This window comes from Apium graveolens, chromosome 5 (genome assembly GCF_009905375.1).
Source record: "Apium graveolens cultivar Ventura chromosome 5, ASM990537v1, whole genome shotgun sequence".
Lineage (NCBI taxonomy): Eukaryota > Viridiplantae > Streptophyta > Magnoliopsida > Apiales > Apiaceae > Apium > Apium graveolens.
Window position 1 is genome coordinate 310,522,068 of NC_133651.1, and position 20,469 is coordinate 310,542,536.

The 20,469-nt window shown below is 34.5% G+C and overlaps 2 protein-coding genes across 2 annotated transcripts; both read left to right on the forward strand.

Annotated features, from left to right (window-relative positions):
• The first annotated feature begins 962 nt into the window (after positions 1–962).
• LOC141659394 (uncharacterized) lies at positions 963–16,709 on the forward strand. Its single transcript, XM_074466246.1, has 14 exons — positions 963–1,295; positions 2,826–2,907; positions 3,264–3,507; positions 4,656–4,697; positions 5,979–6,050; positions 6,208–6,343; positions 6,587–6,744; positions 7,958–8,042; positions 11,099–11,298; positions 11,428–11,589; positions 12,412–12,564; positions 14,457–14,717; positions 15,709–15,966; positions 16,446–16,709. Exons 1-14 carry the CDS (start codon positions 1,202–1,204, stop codon positions 16,683–16,685), a joined length of 2,187 nt encoding a protein of 728 aa, XP_074322347.1. The 5' UTR covers positions 963–1,201; the 3' UTR covers positions 16,686–16,709.
• An 831-nt stretch (positions 16,710–17,540) lies between these two features.
• Positions 17,541–19,775, forward strand: LOC141659395 (glycine-rich RNA-binding protein 2, mitochondrial-like). Its single transcript, XM_074466247.1, has 4 exons — positions 17,541–17,675; positions 18,659–18,727; positions 18,807–18,913; positions 19,426–19,775. The coding sequence occupies exons 1-4, from the start codon at positions 17,564–17,566 to the stop codon at positions 19,450–19,452; spliced, it is 315 nt and encodes a 104-aa protein (XP_074322348.1). The 5' UTR covers positions 17,541–17,563; the 3' UTR covers positions 19,453–19,775.
• The last annotated feature ends 694 nt before the right edge of the window (positions 19,776–20,469 follow it).

Genomic DNA, 20,469 nt, shown 5'->3' on the forward strand with positions numbered 1-20,469 from the left:
ATCTGAAAACTTATTGACTACTGGAATCACTTCTTGTGCTAGAACCTCCTTGTTAGTATCCATCACATTGGCCAAATATGCTTCACAATTCTGACACGGTAACTTCTTCGCTTGAGCTATTGTTAAAAACTTCTTTTCCTATTTATTTACTCGAACTATCACCTTCTTTTTACATTGAAGTCTCACTTTAATATTCTTACGATCAATCTGTGGGTTGTTCTCTGACAGCCAATCTTGATCTTTTGGAGAATTGAATTATTTATGTATTTATTTATTACTTTAAAGAAATGTAAAAGCTATGAAAGCTTGAGCAGTTTCGGCTTTTTAGACATCTTAATTTATTATATATTTATATTTATTTATTAATCACAATTTGATAATGACTAAAATCATTTAAGGGAAAAAAATAAAAATAGATGCTATATAAAAAGACCGTTGCGAAGCGCAACTTTGTACACTAATAATAATAAAACAAAAACGCTAAACGATCTACCATTTTAGTCAAAAATTATCCGATCACGCACTAATAATATTTTGGCTTAATAATATTTTCAGGCATTTTTACGGATTGTGTCGTTTTGGACATTTATTCTCGCACAGTACACAGGGCCACCCTGCTATTTTCCCATAGTTGTTTTACAGATCTCATAAAAAAACAAATTTTAATATATACTCCCTCTGTCCCATCCATTTCTTTACATTTCTTTACAGTTACTATTTTGGGTCGTCCCATCCATTTCTTTACATTCCAAAAATATTAAACTTTTAATAATATAAAACACTATTACATCCACTAACTTCCTCCACTCTCTCAAATATATTATTAAATATTAATAGGTCCCACTACTTTAACCACTTTTCATCATTTTTCATTATTTACCTACTTTTATATATATATATATATTGGTTTCCGTGCCCACCAGATATGTAAACATCATGGTGTGACGGAGGGAGTACAAAATTATAAATTTATAGTTTGCGAAGAGCGACGGAGAAAAAAGAAAATAAGATGAAGAAGAAAGGCACAAACGTGTCACTCTCACAATAATCGTTAGCTAACTTATGTACGTGTACATATTTGTCATGTACTTTGAATATATTTGTTTTTCTGTGAGGCATTTTATCAAACAGGTTGTGTGCAATCAATTCGATCCGTTAAAAAACCGAGAAAAATCTCGAATACAAAATCGATAATGTGTAGATGAACTCCAAATCAATCTATTTGTACAAGCGTCTTCCCATGAGGAACGCACTCGTTTGTCTCAAACGACACCGTTTCGGTCTCTTTTCACCTGGTAGTTTCGCAACTCTCTTTTGATTTCCTATGTATAATGTCATTGTGCGTTTTTCTCGTTATATATTTTGTACAAATGTATCGTAATTTAGATGTTTGGTAGTATCGTAATTTAGATGTTTGGTAGTATCGTAATTTAGATGTTTGGTGAATTAGTGGAGGTCTGGTGAATTTGGTGATTAACTTGTTGTGTACGCCTGTATTTGCCTTCGGAATAAAGAAACGTTGTTAGTTGAAGTTAATTATGCATTGTTAGGTTAAATTACGGTGTAAAACGACAATTATGTGAAGAAGTAATGGAGAGAGGAATTTTCGTGTAGTTCATAGTTTTCAATATACATTTAATGATGATATGTTTCTTTTTTGTATGTGTTTAATTTGAATCGAGATCAACTAGATTAGTTCCCGGGCAGATGCCCGGTTATATGATATTTATTTTAATTAAATTACTATTTTAAAGTTAATATACATAATTATATATTAAATTATATTATTTATAATTTGGAATTAATAATCTATATGTCTTAATAGACATACTTAATATTGTATTCAAATATGTGAAGATTTACAATGATGAGTATGATTGAATAGTTTAAGTGCTTATGAGTTTATCTTGTATCGTTAAAAGTCATGAATTCGACTCTGGCTCACTTGAAGGATTCACTTCAAGGATTTTTTAGAACAAATATCCCTGTTGTAAGGTTGTAAGTTATATTAGCCAAAAAAATAATTTACAATGATAATAAAGGGAAAGTGAGATAAAAAAGAAATTAAGAGATATGATCCATATGAAAATGAAGAAGATAGATAATTAGTGGAGAAAGAAAAACTAATTAATTAAGGAGGAGTAAGAATTATTAGAGATTTTTTTTAAAGATAGTGGAGTTTTCCATGTAAGCACCAACTTTTAAGGAGAGAAAGGCATGTGTCTAATTTAATGAGAGAGTGACACATGTCTAAGTGTACTCTGTTTTAGTATAGTGTAGATTAGGCAAACATGTAGACACAGGTCGATTTGCTCCTAAGAATTGTGAAGTGAGAGGTTTCGTAATTTTGTCTTGCTTAATGAATTTTTGACTTTGTAAATGTGAGCTTTTCTTGCACATACTAACTGCAATGAAAGTCTATGTAGCTGAATGTGAGGTATCTGGTATGTAGGTCTAGTTTACTATGTAGGTGAATGTGAGGTATCCGATTTTTAAGTCTAGTTTACTATGTAGGTGAATATGAGGTACCCGATATTTAGGTCTAGTTTCTTGCAAAAAATTTTAGCTACGTAAATGCACGTTTGAAAACCCGATGCTTGACTGTATAGTTTATGCAATATCCATGCGGTTTAAATTACGAACAATGACAATAATAATTTGCAGCCTCTCCTAGGAAAGCATCAACTGAATAACCAGGCCATCTGTTTGCTTACTAGTTTTCTATACCCGATCTCTGTAAATTTAGACATCCTAGTAGAGTGATAAAGTTATAATTAGCTGTTCGGTTCTGAGAATTAACCACATCTTCATGTTTTGACGTGCAGCTATGCGAGATGAAATTGCAGTTGAGAATTTGCAAAAAATTATATTGCTGGGTGGGCCTATAAACAATGCAGCTGGGAGGTGGTAAGTGTTTGCTGTACTTGTCAAACTGACATGAAAACATATTCCTAGTCTCGTCTCTTTTTATGATATTGAAGTTAGTTACTGCTTCTTTTAAAATGTCATATACTTTTTGATTTGGTGTAGCCTTGTGCATTAAGCCTCTGGTAGTTAGAATTTGGCTATATTCGTCACTCTGAAATATTTGGATTATAAATTAGTGCTTGAACCTGTCTAGAAGTTGGTCTCCATATTTGATTTAGAAGTTTCTGATTTCGTTTTTCTTCCTTTGAAAAGAAGGATTATTTGTCTATCTTGTGTAGAATTTGTGCAATAAGGATTAGATAATTGGTGTTATTAACTCCTGCTTTTTTGCCCAGCTTTTCGACAGGCTTTTCTAGTGTGCATGGAGAACGTCCTTCTGCTGAGTATGCAAAGCTGAGGAAACAATCACTGGAAAGTGAATTTGGGCATGCATTAAACTATAGCTCAAAACGTCTTTCCACATTCTACCGTTTTGGGCCATTTTTAGCTCTTTATCGAGCTGCAATTATTTCATATTATGCAGTGAAGTTAACCGTATGGCAATTTTTTGTTCACGACACTAAGAAGCGTTCCATTAAGGTAATCTCCCAATATGGCCTTAATATACTCTTTAGAGGAGATGTAGCAAGCCAAATTACAAAAAAATTTAACTAGGGGTTTGTCATTTTGTGTAAAATTGCATGCTCACGAGCATTGGAAGACAGATGCTTACTGCAGCAAAGATATTCGAGCTTTTCCCCAACTTCTGTTATGCAAATCGAGTTATTCTAAAAACGCAGTACATCAAAATATAATGGATTATAATTTTGTATTGTGGATATTTTCTTGGGAAATCAACATGCAAAAAGTGATTTGGTATAGTAGCAACTCACTAGATATATTTGTATTTTAGTTGGCATAAATTTTTTAATTGATGCAGTCAATCAGTCATGCAGGTTATTAATACAGTAGTACTAACAAGTATATTGATTAGTAAGCTCATTTTTTACATATCTTTAACCCTGTGTAAAAACAAAGATCATATGCATATAAATCACCAGTGGCTTAGTACTTAGTAAGGCAGAGCTGCAGGCCTGTAGCAATTCAAATTACTCCCTGCTACTTTTTATGCACTGATTCAGCCTCAAAGAGGGGTCATGGTCTTATCTCCCGAGTCATGGGACGCTTCACCTTACTAATAGCATTGAAACTAGGCATTTTGTAAATTTGACTTTCTTCCTGTTGTATCAACAATCGAAATTCTCTCAACGATTTGTTACATCAATTCCTCGTAAGTGTGTTTGTGGCTTCATTAATGAAACTCTCTTCGGAATATCATTTCCGCTCAAGATTTTTTGACTAAGTTTTCACTTGGGAAATCATTTTCATACAGAGTAAGTGATTAAGTTAAGCTTTTGGCATGTATCTCTGTCTAGATGCATAGTGGATAAGAGTTCTCGAGAAGGTTATTCGATTAATGGGTTATTTAATATTTGTCCTTTTGTTTGTTTTGGGAATATATTGGTTCGATCAGTACATTTTTAAGCGTATTGGCTTTGTTTGTACAGTTGGAACTTGGAAATGTATTTGCAAGTTGCAAGTGCATCTAATATGTATTATTTCGAAACTTGACAGTGTCATGATTGAAGATCAAATTGTTGAGTTATGTGTATTTATTTGTTGCATTGCATTGTTCTCTCGTCAATGAAGTTTTGATGTTAAGCTAAATCAAGTTAAACATTTTGCAGTTTCGCGAAACGCTGATCCAGTTGGGACCTTTCTATATCAAGGCAAGTAATACTTTAGAATAATTGCTTTGGAAATTTATCACGAGTTTATTGTTTAGAATCTGACTTCTGTGAATAATTGTATTCAAGTGGATCTCAATAGAACTGGGGGGTCTTTTCAAGAAACCAAGAAAAATGTATCTAGAGGGACTCATACCTCATAGTAAGCAGAAGATAGCTGTTGTTTGATAAGTGGTAGTACTATGGATAGAAGTGTATGATCTTTTTCAAGTAAAAAAGTTGCAAAATAAATAAACTGAACACCAGTACTTTGGTAGATTTTTTATCTGACGAGCAACATAAAAACATGTTCTAAAGCAATCCGAGGCTTCAAATTAAGGATATGAATAGATCTTTCTGTAACCATTTAAATGCAAAGAAGAAATCCACTATTGATCGTAGTATGGGGTTTCCTTAAACTGGACCATGTAATCATAACCTATGTCGCTGGCAGTCCTATTTGTATATGTCTCAAATGCATGCTCATAGAGGTTTAATACCAACAGCAGTTTATGTTTAGTGCTGCCTCTATCTAAGCTGTTGCTATAAAGAGAGCAAGAAAAGGTATAATGGGCTGCAGTGGGGGTATGTTGGTGTAGTAGTGGTGCAGTGATTCTACCAGTTGTTTGTACCAATTTGGACATTTTTGGGTGTTATCACTAGATTAATATGGCTAAAAAAGGTATAAAGGGCTGCAGTAGGGGTGTGTTGATGTAGTAGTACATGGTTCTAAAGTTATTGTTTGTACTGATTTGGACATTTGGTGATGGTGTTATCACTAGATTAATGTGGCTAGGAAAGGACTACATGTTTGGCTCTCTTTACCTTTATAAAGGGCTGCGGTGGATGTGTTTTGGTGTAGTAGTGTGCAGCGGTTGTACGGTAACTGACTTGGACATTTGGTGCTGATGTTAGCACTAGATTAGAGTGCCTCTTATAAGATTATTGGAAGTCTGATTCCGTAAAAGCTACAGGCAACTGAATTTATACTAGAGTGATCTTATTTTGATGTTCAAAACATACAAAAGTGTCACATGCAATATATCGTGCAGACTGCAGATACATATTTATTTGTTAATGTACAGAGGCAAAAATTTTGAACTTACGTCAGAAGTTTTGTAAATGACTGTAGTGAACAAGTGAACTTTCAGACCTGTAATTAGCATCCATTTATCATTTAAATTGCTCGGATAGTAGTATATGTTTGGTGATATATTTAACTATTATACGTTATGATGGGCTAATAGTGATTCTTATAATGAAAACCAATTTCTGATTCTACAGCTTGGACAAGCTCTGAGCACAAGGCCAGACATAGTGCCCCCTGTGTATTGCCAAGAATTGGCAAAGCTACAGGTATACTGTCTCCCTAATTGCGGGGTTCAATTTGAGCACAAACACAGGGGTATATCCATGTTGAATACACACTATACTCTGTCAGTTTACATTGTATCTTACTTGAAAGGTTATACGTATTGGATAAAAACAATTGAAATTTATTCTCTTATGCCAGGATCAAATACCCCCGTTCCCGAATCGTGTTGCTATCCAATCTATTGAATCTCAGTTAGGTGTTCCTGTTTCCCATATATTTGCTGATATCAGCCCGGAGCCCGTTGCTGCAGCGTCTCTCGGACAGGTGTATAAAGGTAACATGATACAAGCATGTGGAGGAAGTAATCTTAGACCCTTTTGTTATGTCCACCTGTTTTTTTGGACTTCTATGGTTATGTTAATTGAGTTTTAAAATTTGGCTATGTTGCTTTATTCAAATCTTTTTTTGCTCATGCATTCAGCATTCCTCAACTCGTAGGAAGTAGATCACTAGATATGTATCGATCATTATACTTCAATGCATCTTAAGGGTTCTCTTAATGGTTCAAGTTTTGCAGCACACCTGCATTCCGGGGAGCTGGTAGCTGTAAAGGTACAAAGGCCTGGTATGTCGGAATCTTTGACCCTTGATGCCTTGTTATTCAACATGGTGGGAGGCCAGTTAAAGAGATTTGCAAAAGCGAGGAAGGACCTTCTTGTAGCAGTCAATGAGATGGTGAGAATCCTACCCATGGCAATATATCTCTTCTAATTGTTGTTATGCACCACTTTATTGTATCTGCTCATGCAGGTAGATATAGCTATTCATGTGTCGGGAGGCTGTTAGATGTAGAAGCGATATTTAACCAATTCTGATTAATAGGTCCTTGTTCTGTGTAGGCTGTCTTCCAAAAATCAATGGTGAATCAGTTGATATGTCCTTGAACTTTTAGGTTTGTTAGAATTACGTTTTTTTTTCCAAATAAATGCAAGGTTTTTGTCATGTTCTTATACCTGCGAAGGTGGTTTTGGGAGGGGGAGTTTTGTGGGGGGGGGGGGGGTTAAAAAGCCTGTATCTTTCTCTTTGTCTTTTTTCCAAATAAATAAAAGGTTTTTGTCATGTTCTTATACCTGCGAAGCCGGTTGGGGGGGGGGGGGGTAAAAGCCCGTGTCTTTCTCTTTGTCGCTATTATCTCCGTATGCCTACATTTACTGCGAAACTAGGCTTCGTTGCTTTGCACCGGGGCGCTTGGGGACACTTTTGGCACCTCCCTTAGGTACCGAGGGTGCTGACAAACATACATATATAGTGCCTTTCCTTAATCTCTTCCTCTTAGGAGCTCTTATTTGGTCCCCGAAATATACTGGATGTGATAAGGAGATGATGAAAATCTAAGAGATAAATAGAACTATATAACTATAGCTTACCTTTATAAAAATATATTGATAAGTATATATATTTTTTAATCTGCCATAAAAATCCATGATGTTCCTATTATTTTTTCTCTCTCAAAAGAAACAGAGATTCTGACCAAAAAAAAGAAACAGCGAGATACATTAGTTAATTACACATGTATCCCTGTGTTTTTACGAGTTGCAAATACCTTGATTAATGAAAAAACACAAATGACTCTTTCAAGCGACATTAGCTGTCACTGGAAACACATTACTATAATGTGGAAGCATAACATGTCTCATCAATTATCTTAGGACTCAAGACATTATATCTTTTTAAAATTCTGAATTTTAATTTTGTCTGTAGTTAGTCACTACTTATGAACTTTGGACAATAGAGTGGTATATTTGTTGAATTGTTTTCACAATTTATATGTTGATACGGTAAGTATAACACATCTTCTTCATTTGCCTACCTCACATGTGTTTTCTGTACTTCATTTTAAGTAGATACTTTATTTAGTTTAATAAATAGCCTTTTCATGAATGAATAGGTGAGGCACATGTTTGAAGAGATCGACTACATTCTAGAGGGACAAAATGCGGAGCGTTTTGCTTCTCTTTATAGTTACAAATCGTGTAAGTTGTGCTAAAGTTAGTTTTTTTTCAGTAAAACATGTCTTGTTCGGATAAAAATGGATTACGATTTTGTTCATTAATGATATCTTAATCCCTAACTCAATATTCACACAAAGTCTATTCCAGTTTTGAAAGTCCTGAAATTTCCTGGTGGTATGTATAGTTTGTTGGAAACAGTAGGCGAGGTTGTACACTTTCTTAATGTTAATGGTGTCTTGGTGCCACATTATCCTCATGTCTATTATACTTATATGTATTCATCCCGTTTTCTTCACTCATCATTCTGACAGTTACATGATAAATTTGTAAAGTCTCTGATCAATGCAACAAATTAAATGTACAAGTAGTGGTACATGGTTTTCTGCCGGTACCTTCGTTTAAAGAAACAAAGCTTTACTCAGTAAGGTATCAAAATGTTTGAAGAAACATGCTTATAAGTAGACAGTTTGATGATTGGATGCACGATCAAGACTAGGGATTTCGTAATAGTAATTCTGTATCATATGTTGAAGAAAGGCATGCTTGATCTCCTTTTTTGTTTCAATGCCCAAAACAAACTAGAATTTTGAAAGACGTAAAAATTGGTGAAATTGTAAGATTTTGAATTACACAAACACTGGCTAGGAGTGGATAAGTTACTTGCCTAAAATCCCCAACATCTAATTACAGCAAATTACAGCAGAATACCAAAATTTGTAATCAATCAACTAGTGCATAGCTATATACGTCCATACAACATTCTAGTTACGATGCGAGACAAACTTAATCCTCAGTGTTGACCAGAACCGTAAAACAGGAACTCTGATAATCTAAATGATCATTTTTGGATACTTATAAAACACACAGGGTTTAGATAATTGTAAAGACCGTTTCTGAATGATAAGACTTATCAGTTATCAGTACTAGATTTTAAACATATTCAGCATTGGGTAAAATGTAACCCAGCAGAGCTATTAGATGCTGCTACATCTAAAAACGTTTCAAGAACAAGTAAAGAGCTCTGAAGCTTTTTTGACTTATGGATTATGAAATTTCTATTTCTTTCAGCAGAAACAAATTACGCTAATCATATATTGAAGAATTTTATAAGCGTGACTTGAATAAAAGTTTAGGAAGTCCAGACATCGAAATTGAAGTTAGAACAGATACAATATAAATTTCTAGATAATCTAATATTTAGGATACAGAATGCACAAATTCGGATCACTAAATTGAGTATAAGAAACTTCATACATTGCTGAGGCTGAATCAAATTTACTCCTTTGACACCTCGACCTGTTTTGTAGTTTTTTAAGAAAAAGGACAATATGAGCCCAATTCTAATTTATGTATGTTGCTTTTAAATTAGTTCAGCAACTAATCTGACTTGCAGTTAGTGAGTCCTTAGATCTTATCTGTTAATTCACCTTCTAGTTACCGTGACAATTATGAATTATCTCTTTTGATAATAATGATAATAATAATAATAGTAATAATTATAGCAATAACAATAATAATAATAATAGTAATAATAATTTTATGACGTTCATTTTTGGTAAATTACGGTATTGCATCCTCATATCCTCTATTGTATTTGGTAGAGGTATTAACATTGCCGGTATTTTTAATGATGTTTTTAATGATGCATGTGGTATCAATTGTCATTTCATGAGTAATGAGAAGTAAGTATTTCGAGTAATGAGAAGTAAGTATTTCTCGCGACTATTAGTATGAGAGGGGTGAATTTATTATAGCATGTAGTCTAATATTGTATATCATCGTATTGAGTGGAGGTTACCCTTAATGTGCAAGAATAAATTGTTGCCACAAACCCCCAAGTCTATGAAGGCTATGGAAATTGTGATGCATTGTAATCATCACGTTGATGAAGGAGAAGGCACAGGTACTTGCACTGTGTTCTAGAAACTTCTTTTGAAAGAAAAGAAAGGAAATGCTTAGGTTTTATTTCTTCAACTTTTTACTGAATGGATTTTTCAGAAAGAAAGGAGAGGATCTCTGAAGAAATGGGAAGAAAATCCATCTGTAATTGTTTTCATAATTTTCTACCCACTTTTGGAAAGATTTAAAAAGAAAAGAAAATAACTCATTTTCTATTCTTTTTATTGTCTTTCATTGATTTGGGAACATAACGTTAGTTGGATTAGGATTGCAGTCTGAACTTTGAATAGCCACTAGCCGTGTATTAATATACTTTTACTGTCAACCATAAACAGGACCAGATATTAATATCTAGGTATTAAAGTTCGAATGCCTAAAAATGTACCCGGGTTTTGCAGTAAATTTAATCCGTGGGAGAAATGAAGATTATGTAGGATAGTGAAAAAGAATAAATAGATGAAATTCACATATATCTGCACCTAAGTTATAACATCATGTTTAGCAACCTTGCAAGACTGGTTCTTGATCTAAAAGAGAGGAAAAACAAGAAGACTATCAGGTAATCAGAATGTAATACCACCATCTATAAAGACAGATTCTCTTAGAAATGGGTAATGTCAGGTGACCAGGTGAGTGCCGTTGTAAAGAATCCAAGGATAGATGCTATTAGAGTAGTAAGCTTTTTAAACAGATTACATATATATGCTTGGTAAATATAACAATTCGAGGTTGGAAGGCTGGCATCTACAAGCTTAATCGGAGGCAATTGTTTATTTGTTATTTGTTACTCCCTCCGTCCCTCTCATTTCTTTACAGTTTTTTTCACATTCTTGACACGCATTTTTAAGGCAACTACAAAGTATATCTCCGTAATTTATTTTTAATTTTTTTTTTTGTATAAAAGTTTAAACATTATATTTTTATTTAGAGGAAAAAAAATTTTAAAAAAAATTATGCAAATACATTTAATAAGAGCATTAAAGTGCGTGCCGAGCCCCCGTCCCCCAATGTAAAGAATTGAGGGGGACGGAGGGAGTATATCTTAGACTATTTTAGTAATTTTTTCCCACTCCCACTCTTTTTATGTCATGTGTACTCTCTTTCTTGTTTTTTTTTTTTTTTTTTTTGTATCCCTGTTCAGAATGAGATCTTTGACGGTCATTATATTTTGTTGACAGATAACGAACAAAAGAGTTCAAAAAGAAAAACCAGCGATAGTGTAAAGTACGAAAAGGAAAAATATGTGAAAGTACCAAAGATTTATTGGAAGCTGACCCGCAAGTCTGTGCTGACAATGGAATGGATTGATGGAATAAAGCTTACAGACGAAGTTGCACTTAAGGAAGCCCTTTTAAATCGAAAAGAACTGATTGATCAGGTATTGGGCAAGCTTGATGACATTTTCTGTCTTTTCGCCTTTATTATTTATGTATTGTTCTTTTTTGGGCAAATCTGGATTCTACTGTTTGGCCTATTGAATTCAAGTTTCATTGACATGGCTTATCAGGGACTGTATGCCTCTTTAAGGCAATTACTTGAGGTAGGGTATTTTCATGCTGACCCTCATCCAGGAAACCTTGTTGCTATAAAGGATGGATCCATTGCTTATTTTGACTTCGGAATGATGGGGGATATTCCTCGCCACTACCGTGTTGGACTAATTCAAGTGGTAAAATTGTTTACAAATAATTCTTTCAGGGACCACTTATTCTAAAATGTGGTCTCTAGTTGTTTATTCTTTAGAAGGCGCAAAGCACTGAATCACCACCACAGGTAGTGTGCGTCTGGACTTTGGCAGCGGAATCATGGTATCAAACTTAGGGACATTGTGTCGCTGTAGAATAACATTATTCCAATCCATCTTGTTTCAGTTGCTTTCTGGTCCAGTTTGCAGTATGTTATCAGTATATGAGTTTATCTACTTCTTCCCACTTTTATCTCTTGCAGTTCATATAGAACTTAGAAAACTTTTGACTTAGCAAAAATTTATATTTCTTGCTGGAGAATTTTCAAGGTTTTTTTTTTTCTCCATGTCCATATGGTTTGATGCAAATATTTTAAACAGGAATTGTTGACCCTGCCTAAACATTTTACCAAATAAATTACTCTTAAATCTTAGTATGCAACTTTTCTTGTCTACTAGACTGTAATTTAAACTGTCAGTAAGCCCTAGTCACTCCTGACAATACTCCGAATCTTTGATGTTTTGGTTAGTATACTTCAATCTGGACGACAATCACCAAAATTTGTTCTTTATCACTTTTTCTTGCAATCCTGTTCCTTTTCATTATACTCTATATGTTCGTTAGGCAGTGTAGTGATAATCGTTGCATTTAAGTATATATTTCTCTCAACATATATATATCTGGCACATAGTAGACTGTTGTCTCCTGTAAGATGCTGTTGGGATTTTCTCTTCCACTCATGATATTCTATATTTTCTCACACACTTAAGAAATTATATTTTCTAATGGGGTTTGGTTTCTTTCAGCTTGTCCACTTCGTTAACCGTGACTCTCTGGGCTTAGCAAATGATTTTCTCTCTCTAGGGTTTCTTCCGGAGGGGGCTGACATTCAGTTAGTATCAAATGCCTTGCGAACATCCTTTGGTGCCGATGGATCAAGGCAATCTCAAGACTTTCAGGTTTGCCTTCTTTTTCAAGAATATGATAATTTAATATTTCCATTAGCATTTGGCCAGTCTAATATCCTCTACTGAAGCATCTTTGATAAGTAATTATAGAGGACTTATCCTTCTGTCAAAGTGTGTGTGTGTGTGTATGTGTGTGTGTGTATAACGCATTGCCCATAAATCGTTTTCCTAAAAGCACATCTTTGGGTGGTCAACATGATCTTTGATATTCAAAGACATATTTTTCAGTAATTTCGCAGTTTCATTTTTTCTCCCTCGAGTAAACTTTTTATGTTTTATGAAATAAAATTAAAGAGAGAGTTTTGCGATTAAGAGCATTTGTTCACATAGTGTTATCAACAATTGAGTATTGGCCAAGGGTTTTCTTTTTCTGTATGTCGTCAAACTAGTGAATTAAGAATCAATAAATCTATATTAAATAGTTTTTACTTTCAAATGGCAACCCAAAACCAGGATATATGGGATGTGCTGAAGTACATGATATACTACTTTTTCCCCTAATTTGAAGTTCTAGACCCGTTATCTTGTTTTGGCCAATAATATGTGTGAGTATTGTCAAAGTCGTGCCTAGACGAGAGCAATAGTGAGGCACACTAACCACCTTGCCTTGCTTGCCTGAGGGAGGCATTTGCAACATGTGCCCTTCACCTATTGAGGCATTCATGGTGCAGGCGAGTCGTGCTTCATTCAAGTGAAGCCTAATTTGACCTATTCTAATTGTCTGTAGACCCAATTTTCTATGTCTGTTCTGTTGATTATAAGTCTTGAGTATGTAATTTAAACAAAACTTGTAAGCCATACATCTGTTGCGTATATATGCGATGGTAACCCCAAAAAAAATCAATGTTTAATCGTCTTACAAAAGATTACATACTATAAATTAATTTGAATTCGTTTGTAGATAAATCAATAAATCATTATTATTTTGGCATTTGTTCACATTGTATTTTATACTTTAGTTTATGTTCAGATACTAATTATTGTTCGAATCTGTTCTCATAATTTGAACATGTGACCATATCTGGACAAGTGCGAACTGGATCATCACGTTTATACGGCCTTATTTGTGTGAAAACGGGGGCAGAAAGTACTTGTCAAACAATATATATATAAATGAAAGCTATACAAAACTATCTGTTAAACCCAGAATACTTCAAGCTCCTGTCAAGTTCCTGTGTAGACATCAAATGGATATTAGTGGACTGCTACTTAAGTTCATAGTGTTGATCTTTTCTCATTGTGAAACTTGTGTTTTATTTTGTTATTGTGGAGGGGATTTGGACCTTCTGTGATATGGCTGGACCTTCTGCGGCTTAAAGCGTTTTTTTATGATAGTGTGTAAGGTCATTCAGGATCACTGATGCACATGTATAGTTTACCAATACAACACCTAATTTGGTAAAAAGTAGGACACTCTCGCTATACCACTGCTTACGTTACACAGATCTTTGAAATCAATGTTCTTGAAATAGTAGGTTTGAATGGAATAATTTAAGGCGTAGAAATACTAATATTGGATTTATAAAAAATCAGGTCATCCAAAATTCTAAATTTCAAGCTACTGTAGTCTGAAGATCCAATCATTGTGAAATTCGAAAGGATGATTCATCTATTTGACTGCTGTGTGGTGCTAGTATTGTTTATTTATCTTTCTTGATGAGCTGTTTTATTTCACTTCTGACATATGTATACAATGTCAATGTTAATCATGCCCTCCTGCTTGAGTGTAAAATATGCATACACCCGATACCAATGAAAGTATATAATGTTAATTATGTATTCTGCTTTGGTGTAATAGACAATCGTACCAATACACCTGATACCAGTGAAAGATTCTTTGACAAAGGTAAAAAAATTGACATTTATGTTGTATCGGGTTGCAGAGCATAATGAACCAATTATATGATGTTATGTACGACTTTGACTTCTCGCTTCCTCCAGACTACGCTCTGGTGATAAGAGCATTGGGATCTCTTGAAGGGACTGCAAAAACGTTGGATCCCGATTTCAAAGTTGTTGAGAGTGCATATCCCTTCGTCATTGGGAGGCTTTTGGCTGATCCACATCCAGATATGAGGAAAATATTAAGAGAGCTTATTATACGCAATAATGGTTCTATCAGGTGGAATCGTCTAGAACGATTGGTACACTCTTTTGACTTTCAGTGATTTTTTTTTCTGCCTATTATCAACCTCAGTATGCTTCTGCCACAGATATGCTTAATTATTAGTTGTTCAGTAGACTTTCCTGTCAGGTCTATATTTTCAAGTTTCAGCTGTATTTTTCTTTTGAAACTCTTTTTCATACTAAGATATAGTAATAGCATATGAATCAAGTTTCAGCTGTTTTTTCTGTTGAAATTCTTTTTCATACTAAGATATATAGTAATAGCATACAAAATACAAATTGCTTTACAGATTATATTTGGTAGAGTTTACATACATCGCCAGTGAGTAATAATTCTGATTTGATGTTAGGGGCACTTGTTTTTAAGTAAGCAACTTGATTATAGGAATTCAATTAGATCCTTTTATACTCTCTTTGATTATATCCGGCACAAGAATAAAAGAGATAAAACATAAACAGTGGAAAGTGGTGTTAGTTGTGTAACTTAGACCTGATTGCTATAGATAACTTTTTGTGCCTAGACCCCATGGAGTTTTACGCCTTTGACAACACAGATCTCACGTGTATCATAATGTGCACAATTTTTGCAAATATAGTTCTTCTCTCACTCACTTGTTTGACCAATATTCCCAGGGTCTAATCTCTCAGGTTGAGGCAGTCCATGCAAGCTGAGAGTTATAGTGTGATATCTCCTCTTAACTCCAGCTTGCGTCCAAAATTATAAGTATTATACAAACTAATAAAAGATAACTGTCTTTGTATATTTATTATTGTCATATATGGGGATTTGCACCGTCTTGATATACCTTTGTGGAGTAATGAAAATGTTACAATTTTTTGTTTATTGAATAATTTTACCTTCTTTCCTGATGCATGGTCAAAAAATAGTTATTGGTGCTTCAAATTACTATCTATGGTTTCCAACTATCCTATTCTGTTTTGCCTTTTTGAGTTGGTCTGAGCAACTAAATAATGCCTGACCTTGAAATGCTGATTCAATTCTGTCAGGTAGAAGCAATAGCTAATCAAGCGGGGCCTGTGGAGGAGAAGTACTCTAATCCTTTGGGATGGAAGTCATTTGACATGCGGGCAGTTGTATCTGCCACAGAAGATCTTTTTCAATTTATATTAAGTGACAAGGGAGCAAGAGTACGCGTTTTTATTCTAAAAGACATAATTAATGCGGCTGATACTTTCCTTGAAGATGAAGTAGTTGCCTCCATGTTTGATATAAACAGCCAGGCAAAAGGTGCATCTGAATCAGAGGTTGGTATTAATTTACTGTTATATTTTAGTATTAAAAGTTGCTCCGAGGATTATAATGAGAGATTGCAAATTTATAATGAGATATGAGAGAGATCAAATTTATAATGAAAGATGCAGTTGTATTCCCTAAATTATTCTAGTTTTGCTGAACTATTTGGAGTTGGTTATTATTACAAGACAGTTGAGTAAGCATACAAATTTTAATAAACACGTCCACTTTCCTGAAGAACGACATATGTGACTCTAACTAATGCACAATGTGTATATGTATGTTTTAACATACATGTGTATATGTGAATATTTGCTACTTTCCCGAAGTTCCCTTGTGTCTAATGAGGTTTGACTCTTAAATAGTCTGTCAAAAAAAAACTCTCGAGTCGTCTACGTCTCATTACACAGGGGGATGTCTGTATTTAAGGTGGTGTGTAGACTTTATTAGTGTTCTAGGTGTTCTCTTATATGTACCTGTTTCTCCACAGGGGCAGGCAATGTTGAAAAGATTGGTGAAAGGATTCAGATATCTATATCAAGCCATACAGTTGGCCCCAGATGTATGGGCAGCTATGATGATTCGTATGACTCTTAAGCCTGAGGTCCATAGATTTATGTTAGATATTGTATCTACTTTGTTATTACGCTCAGGAGACAAACTTCCACAAACATTGTGGCTTTTTATATCCAAATGTATTCACGAGTCGGTAAATAAAGAAACCCGTTGAGTTATAAAATGAACATTTATACAATCTCACTGTGGGCAGCTTGATCCAGTATTTTTTGTAAGATACCACTTACAAGTCGTTGCCAACCAGTAGAACTGTCGTCGGACAGTTCTTCTCTGCTGGGAAGTGCGTGGTAACAGGAAATCTAACAGCACAAAATTCCAAGGGAGATTAGTTAGAGTTGGGTATACATATGTATGTTAATCTGCTTCCTGTGCAAATAACTGTCGCCGAGCAAAATATAAAGCTCTTTTTTTTTGCTGTTATTGTTATTTTATGGGTTTTATCAGCTGGTCAAGACTTATATAATGCATGAATGCTGATCAACTTGGTTTTGAAGATTTGATCTAAAGGTTTAAGATTCTAGTTTGAGCAAGATAACATGACAGGTCCTACTTCCAATCGGGCTCAAATTTAAATGTTTTCAAAATTGTAGTACATCTTAAATATTATTATTTATGAGAAAAACTAGAAGAAACTTTTTTTTTCAATATTTCATTTTTCATGCTAATTACCAATTCGCTAATCGGTAAACTGAAACTGAGCTGATGCCAAATAAGTCTGGCAAATAAAATTTTAATTTTTTTTTCTTCAATTTCATGCCCGATGGTGATCACGTCTAAGAGACCAAATTATTAGTACATTTTTATAAATAAAAAAGATTAAAAATTACGCTAATAGTAAATATAATTTTGATTGCATCACTTAATGTATTTATTATCTTTATAAATTAATATCAAGGTAACTAATATATTTTTTATTTGGTGAAAGAAGGTAACTAAAAAACAACTACTGTAAAATATTTTTAAAAAAAAATTCAAATTAATGGCATATATTTTTGGTCCGAATGGTTTGGGGCGTTTGAAGGGAAAAAAAGAATGAAGTGGTGGAAGGGTGGCATCTCCTTCCCGTCTTCAATTTGTACATCACAGTCGTTGTATTACAGGTGGATATCTTCCCGCCATTCTTCCACCAAATTGTTTGTTGGAGGTGCTCTCTCTCTCTCTCTCAATCTCTCTCTCTCTCTCTCTGGTGCTCTCTCTCTCTCTCTCTCTCTCTCTCTCTCTCTCTCTCTGCCTCTCTCTTCCTCTCTCTCTCTGGTGCTCTCTCTCTCTCTCTCTCTGCCTCTCTCTCCCTCTCTCTCTCTCTCTCTCTCGCTCTCTCTCCCTCCCTCTCTCTCTCTCTCTCCCTCTCCCTCTCCCCCTCTCTCTCTATTCCCCTCTTTCCCTGCCTCTATCTCTCTCTTTCTATAATACCCCTAGCATCTAGTTTACTTTAGTTAATCAGTAAGAATCTTGCCAATGTTGATCTCTTTGTACTACTACTACATTTTTATGTGTTTTCTTTACAATGTTTAAGCTTGTTGTTATGCACTAACTTCTTAAAACTATGCAATACACACTAACATTTATATAGAAACAGACTTGTGGATAATAACATCTAGAGACAAGGGTGAGAAGAGATTGACAATCCCCTCGAAATGAACTATAAATTAATGAAATATACTGCTAATTCCTAACTGGGTAAAAATTCTCAATAGGCAGCTGATTATATAGTCTTTATATTTGAACATAACTTAAGTTTAATTGAATTTTCTTAATAAGTTCATGTTTAGCTTTTTTTTGTAAAATATGTTCAATTTATTATTTTTGGTATCAGTCTTTCGGGGAGTGGACTGGCAGAGTTGGAACGTTATATTACGTTTATTGTGCTTAGACGTTGTTGCTCTTACTACAAAACTATTATTCGTACAAGATGCCAATATGACTTACGGACATATCACCCTCATCGGCTTGCAGGCTCAGAACCTAGTGGATATTTCGTATTTTTTCACTTAAATAAATTTATGAATGAAATACAAATATTGACCAATATGTGCTAATTACATTTGTATTTATGGAATGAATTCTGATTTTATCCTTTCTTTAGTACATAATACATATTACTTCATATTGTTGCTAATTTGGTTGCAGGGCTTTCTTATGACACCAACGAGACAGTATTGAGGGATGCATTTGTTAGTCATGGTGAAATAATTGAAGGTATATTCACTGACCCTTTTTCAATTATATTAGCTTCTTGTATGTTTTGTGTAAAGAAAATGGCTTCCTTGCTCTGCAGTGAAAGTCATATGTGATCGTGTCAGCGGCAAATCCCAAGGATATGGATTTGTGCAATTCACTTCTGAGAATGCAGCCAGCAAAGCTTTAGAGGAAATGAATGACAAGGTGCATGAGCGTATTGTGTACATTTTGCTAGCTCCAATATTGTTACTCACGCGCAGTCGTTATGCATTGCAGTTATTAGATGGCAGAAACATCCGTGTTCACTATGCACACAAGAAATAATTAAATTGCAGAATGCAGAAAGCACCCCAGGTCTGATGCTGTAGACGTTTTGACTAATAGCTGCAACCAGCTTTTTTTTTTTGAAAAAACGAAAGCAGTATAGTTATCAGTGGAGTATTTCAAGAACTCTGAGTGATGTTAGACGAGACCAGCTGCTTTTTGTTTTCCTAGATTGCACAATTGCGCGTATATAATCAAATGACAATTTTGCTAATGCTATTTGTTTGTTTCTTGTCTGCACCTGTTGTTGTGATACAGTATGTTGTCGTTCTGTTTACCTGCATTGATAAATATGAATCGCGGCTGGTAGCTCACACTCTAGGAATGGATAGGAAAATCGGTATTGTGACGTACCTAAATCTCAGTCCTAAAATTGTTCTTGACTTGTGCAGGGAAAATGGAAGAGAAAAGAGTTATAAGAAAACAAGGTCATAAAAGTGATCGAGACAGATAAGATTTATCTTACTTCCGAAAATGTTTAACTCTCCAGGCCTAGGCCTTCTTATGTGAACATCCTTTCCAACCCGATACCCTTTCCTGAACTGAACCAAACGACCCCTAGTGATAATCTTATGTTGTAATATCCCAGATCTTTGTAAGTTAGTGTAACTTTTGGGGTTAAAACCTGCTGCTTAATCAAAAGTTTGGCTGTTCTTTGCAGAACAATGTTGGTTCAAATTAGTGAAAACATCTTCTTCTTCATGTCATGGAAGATGAGAAGTATATACAGAAGTTGATTCGAGTTGAGTTCCATAAAATTTTACATATTTTCATTAAAATATGAAAATAGCTAGAGTTTGGTCCCTCGTTAACTTGATTTACAGGGCAACTTACAAGTCCGTAATTAGAGATGCACAAAAAGTCTTTCGGGCGGGGCTTTATTCGGGCTTTAAAAACACGGTTTTTTTAAAACGGACGGCCAAGACTTTTTTAAAAATTAGGCCGGGTCGGGACAGGCTTCCTAAAAAATATAAGGCCGTTTTAGGCCCGCGGGCCGGGCCGAACCGGGCTTTATCTGGGATTTTTATTTATATATTAAAAAAATATTATAATATTTTATAACTCGAATTATGAGTAGTTTAAATAACAGAGAAAATAATATCTTGACATATTAGATGTAGTAGTTTAAACACCGAAATAAATAAATATTTTAAAGATAATATATAAATAATCATATATACCTTATTTGATTCTAATATTATAATATAATACTTTAAAAATCATAAAAAGTATTGTATATTTTCAGATTTTATATAAAAAATCGGTTTTTTAATCGGGCTTTTCAAAAAGTCCGGACTTTTATCGGGGCTGAACCGGGCTTTTTTAGATCCGGACTTTTTGGGTTTCGGGTTTCGGGCCGGATCGAATTTTTGAGAAAAAAAGAGGCTTATATAAGGCTCACGGGCCGGGTTTTTTTCCAGATCGGGTTTTTGGGG

What these genes read in the sequence shown, in the direction of transcription:
- LOC141659395 (XM_074466247.1), top strand. Translation starts at nt 17,564, where the DNA reads ATGAAGTGGTGGAAGGGTGGCATCTCCTTCCCGTCTTCAATTTGTACA. An exon ending in CACCAAATTGTTTGTTGGAG is followed by an intron (nt 17,676 to 18,658) that starts GTGCTCTCTCTC and finishes ATTTGGTTGCAG; the next exon opens with GGCTTTCTTATGACACCAAC. An exon ending in TAGAGGAAATGAATGACAAG is followed by an intron (nt 18,914 to 19,425) that starts GTGCATGAGCGT and finishes TGACTTGTGCAG; the next exon opens with GGAAAATGGAAGAGAAAAGA.
- LOC141659394 (XM_074466246.1), top strand. Translation starts at nt 1,202, where the DNA reads ATGAACTCCAAATCAATCTATTTGTACAAGCGTCTTCCCATGAGGAAC. An exon ending in TCTTTATAGTTACAAATCGT is followed by an intron (nt 8,043 to 11,098) that starts GTAAGTTGTGCT and finishes TTTTGTTGACAG; the next exon opens with ATAACGAACAAAAGAGTTCA. An exon ending in GGCAATCTCAAGACTTTCAG is followed by an intron (nt 12,565 to 14,456) that starts GTTTGCCTTCTT and finishes ATCGGGTTGCAG; the next exon opens with AGCATAATGAACCAATTATA.